Raw genomic sequence first — 4,545 nt, 5'->3', positions numbered from 1 at the left:
GTAAAAGAAATATTTAAAGTGTGCAGGAATGAGCAGCTTATTCTCAAAATTGTGTCGTATGAAGTGTAAAGAATTGAAGATTTGGTGTGAAAGGTGGTTCGTCAATAATAAAATCTGTATCAAGAGGCTCCAGATGCACCAAAACAGTGTAATGCTGTTGGAATAATGTCAAGTTAGAGGTGAATAAATACTGAAAAGATTCTTAGGTCTAATTGCACGTTAATGACAAAAGAAAGTTTAGTAAATTTGCCCTGATGAGGATTTACTTACCCCAAAAAAACATTCTCGTCTCCACCTGAAAAGCAGAATTTTCACATTTTAGTGAGAACAAAATGCTCACAGTGGTTTTCAAACCACACATCAGGAGGAAATGAAAGACTTCCATCAGTAGAAATCTGACACTAAAACAACTTGAACCCCGTTTTACCTCTCAGGCCAGTTCCTGTACGAGGAGGTGGGCCTGGCGGAGCTGCCCGCAGACGGAGGAGACGTGAAGCCGTCGCAGGTCCTGAAGGTGAAGGACCGCTCGGTGCCGGTGGTGAAGAAGAGCCGGAGGATCTACAGCGGGACGCAGAGCGTGGACTGCTGGTTCGCCCGCAACAACGCCGCCAAGCTGATAGACGGACAGTACGAGGACTACTTGATGTCGCACATGTTCGACACGGGAGACTGGCCGCACGGGACCAACCGGGCGTGAACCACGAACTCTGAGGCTTTAACCATTAACTCCTTTTGCCCGGTATAAATAATTAGCACACCTCCATAGACTTATTAGTTCACAGCACGACGAGTCTTCAAGCGTCTTTCCACCTGCGGGCCCCTCTTGAATATATTTTTTTACTATTTCTAATGAAAATTAAATGTGTTTATGATGTGATCTGGTATTTTTTACAGTCATTTTGTAATTGTAAATAAAACATTTTAAACCCAGGCTGCTTCCTGAGACTGAAAAAAAAAACTTCTCACCTTATTTCAGGTGAGTGTTTTTCTCACACCTATCGTACACGGGTCACACCTGGTTGCCACGGTGACCAACCCCTGTAACTAACCCCCTTGTCCCAGAGCCAATGACAAGACGCACACCTGACACACACACACACACCTACACAACCCCCTGTCATCAGGTGGAGGTCACAGGGCTGCAGGCCACGCCCACACAGGTGTGCCGCGGCCAGGTAGCGCTCAGGTGGCCTGTCATCGCGCTGCCGTGCCCCGGCCGCCGCAGGAATTCAACAACCAGACACAGCTTCATGTGTCAATCATCTTTATTCGTAGCACAGATTGAAGAGATACATTCGGTAAGAAGCACCGTGGCAGTTGTTTTTTTGTTTGTTTGTTTGTTTAACGCCCCGTTTATTAAAAAATAAAAAATACACAAGATACACTGAAATACAAAATAAAACATTACAGACGGAGTATGTCCAAGTGTAGACCTTTAAATCATAACCTCAAAGCAGGTAAATGGAATGTCTGAAGGGCTGAGTATAAAGTAACACAAATCACCTGCTTCGCTTCACAACTGATTCACCGCCTGGAGTTTGGCAGCTAAACAAAACAAACACTCTCAAAACTCTCAGACTTTACTCACTAAACCATCTATTCCAACACATGTACCACAGATTGGACCACAATATATAAAGTCAAATATATATATATAAAACAGAATAAATAAAAGGAATGTGCCATAATTTGCACGGCTACGGTATCTTCTGACGGACCACAGCGCAGCATCAGGGCCTCTCTCAGGAGAAAAACAGTTCTGAGAACAGATTTGTTGGTGAAAAGAAGTCATATTGTTGAGAAATTCTGATTTTTTTTCCATTTCCTGGGTGTATTTTCAGACATCTTTGCGTGTATTTTTAAATGAGAAACTCCAAACTTGAGGAAAAAATAAAAAAATATTTTAAGAAAAAGAATATCCCAAGAAACCCACGTGGTTTTTACGTCTGAATCTTTAGCAGTGCTGAGAATATATTTTATTGCACTTCCTGCAAGTCTAGGTTTCACTTTAATGCTAAGCTAAGCTAACTGGCTGCTCACCTTAGCTTTACCGTACAGAAGTGGTATTAATGTTTTTGCTTTCTTGCCAAAAAAGCTAAAGTATATTTTGAAAAATTAGCCAAGTACACGCATTAAACCTTACTTTCTGAAAATACTGATACCCTAACTGTTCTGCAAAATTGCTAAGCTAAGCTAACTGGCTGCTCACCTTAGCTTTACCGTACAAAAGTGGTATTAGCGTTTTAGATTTCTTGCCAAAAAAAGCGAAAGTATATTTCGAAAAATTAGCCGAGCACATGCATTAAACTTTATTTTCTGAAAATACTGATACCTTCATTGTTCTGCAAAATTGCTAAGCTAAGCTAACTAGCTGTCCGATTGGTTGTAGCTATGATAATAATCTTTTCTTGCCCGAAAAGCCAACGTGTGCGTCCAAAAAATCACTAAAGCACATCCTCATTTGTCGTCTTGGACTTTATTTTCTAAAAAATTTCCCGATTTTAATAAATGACAACTTCACTGTCCTGTAAAATTGGGACTTAATCCTCAAAATCTTCCAACATTGCTCCTAAAACTCTGTTTTTCTCCCCTACAGAGGCTCTAATACTGTACGCCGTCCTTTCAGAAACATAGTGTGGCCCGGTTCTCCTCAACCGCGACATGAGGCGCTTCTTTAAATGCAGCCTCCTGCACAGAGCTGCATCTTTTTAATCTTTTTAGCTGCATTAGCTTCGTCTGTCCAGACTGCAGCAGCCAAAACATCAATATGGGTGCGGTTTAAAAAACAAAAACACGCCGATCATCCCTCCAACTTAAAGTGTCGGAGGGAGAACGTGCAGGAATGACTATAATTTCACCTTAATTAAAAAGGTGGCTTCGCTGTGATTATATTTGACGGAGCACTTATATGCTTTATATAGCGTATACTTTTACTGTCTCGCTCCTCTTTGGAATATGATACACGATAAATGGCTCTTTTTTTTTTTTTTAAGAGCTACATCATTCCCAAAAGTCCCCAGTTTGGAGTAAAGACGGATTTATTACATTTCTGTCGCTACCACCCGTAGATTTGGCCCTGCAGGCGCTGTGCTCCGTAAAGATCTCCCTCCATACGTTTGTTCGCTTGTGGTTACTCTGATGTTCAAACGGAGGCAACAAGGTGACGAGTTAAAGACCTTCGGATTCCCAAAATGCTATTTGATGTGCATGCATACACGGAGTCGAGCTCTACTCGTAAATATTCGAACCTTCGATGCAGAAGAAGGCAGCTGAGGCTGTAGTGTTCACATTGGCAGGTTTTATGACCTTTAGTTGTGCCTTTGCTTGCAGAGAAGCTGATATTTAGACCTTTAATACTGAGGGGATAAGGATGCAGGGTTGTTTTTTTGTATTTAGGAGTGTTTTGTGTGCTGACAGCGTGGATGGAGGAGTGCGAGGTCACCTGGGCTCAGACCACCACCCAGCTCGGCCTCAGAGGTCCACCTGAGTACTGCACATGGGGGACCGGGCCGCCGTCTCCCGGCTCCTCCTCCCCCTCCGAGGCCTCCTCCGTGTCGGTCTCGACTGTCAACAGGACCTGAGAGAAGACGATCATTTAGATAAATGCCACATTTAGCAGCTAACTACAAGCGTGTGTTTGGATCCTCGCTGTAAAGGTTGAGAAATATCTCAGCTCTGCATTCCCTGCCTGAAGTGGAAAATATCTCTGCGTGTTGTTGCAGCTTTGAAAACCGTCTCCGGCAGCAGCAGCGGTAGGGATTCAAATCTCCAAGGAGCTGAATTCCTCAACTATTAGACACTTTACAGCATTATAAATTTCCATATGTTGCTTTACGTTGGAGCGTGACATGCCGGAAACGTGATACAGAGACGGCTTTAAAGGCCATTAGAGGTTTAGATATTGGGATAAAGAGAGCTGGGAGCACACGAGCGCTCTCCACGGTACAGTACAGGTGCAAAGGTCTCATTTCTACAGCGTCTTTAAAAACTCTAATAATCTGTAAACCGACAATTGCTCCCAAATTTTGAAAAACCAAAAGTTAAAGACCTCTGATGGAAAACAAAGATGTTTTTAACCTCGTTAGCGCGTCCACGTGGTGTTCTTTATATGACAGATGAAACATAATTGGGCATAATGAGCAGTAAAAGCCACATATGAGCTTTTTCCATCTTTGAATTGGCCTCAGAAACACTGATTCAGACGTCCAGCGGTTCATAAGCAATAAATCTAAGAAACCAGATGGGAACTTTCTATATCATTATTATTCTTTAGTGTCGGTTTCCAGTTCAAACGTTCATTACTGAATTACTTCAGTAGTCCAACTTGCCATTCTGTGGCGTAGAGTAGCTTTAGAGTTTGAGCTGTTGTAGGTGAGCTGGTGTGCTTGAGCTGCAACGAGCAGGTTGGATCTGATTATTCGAAAGGAGGTAAATGTACAGAGTCACATCTGAGCCACTTTAAGGCTGGAAATGATTATTTTAATTGAAAAAAAAAGTCTAAAGCTGTAACTTTGATACACAGAGATGAAGTTTTAGGGGTTTATT

The 4,545-nt window shown here is 42.4% G+C and overlaps 2 protein-coding genes across 2 annotated transcripts in view; one reads left to right on the top strand and one right to left on the bottom strand.

Moving 5' to 3' along the window:
* The window catches only part of itih5 (inter-alpha-trypsin inhibitor heavy chain 5), a 19,898-nt gene extending 19,003 nt beyond the window's left edge, over positions 1 to 895 (top strand). The window contains exon 14 of the mRNA XM_008305276.1: positions 435 to 895. Coding sequence (XP_008303498.1) covers positions 435 to 697 — 263 coding nt within the window. The 3' untranslated portion in view covers positions 698 to 895. The remainder of the gene's footprint in view (positions 1 to 434) is intronic.
* A 352-nt stretch (positions 896 to 1,247) lies between these two features.
* Positions 1,248 to 4,545, bottom strand: part of tmem110l (transmembrane protein 110, like) — a 15,038-nt gene continuing 11,740 nt past the window's right edge. The window contains exon 8 of the mRNA XM_008305275.1: positions 1,248 to 3,577. Within this exon, the coding sequence (XP_008303497.1) occupies positions 3,449 to 3,577 (129 nt within the window). The 3' untranslated portion in view covers positions 1,248 to 3,448. The remainder of the gene's footprint in view (positions 3,578 to 4,545) is intronic.

The sequence above is a fragment of the Stegastes partitus genome, unplaced genomic scaffold, assembly GCF_000690725.1.
Source record: "Stegastes partitus isolate 25-593 unplaced genomic scaffold, Stegastes_partitus-1.0.2 Scaffold2458, whole genome shotgun sequence".
NCBI classification, from domain to species: Eukaryota; Metazoa; Chordata; class Actinopteri; family Pomacentridae; genus Stegastes; species Stegastes partitus.
The sequence above is the reverse complement of the archived record's forward strand: the minus strand, read 5'-3'. Positions and strand labels throughout refer to the sequence as shown.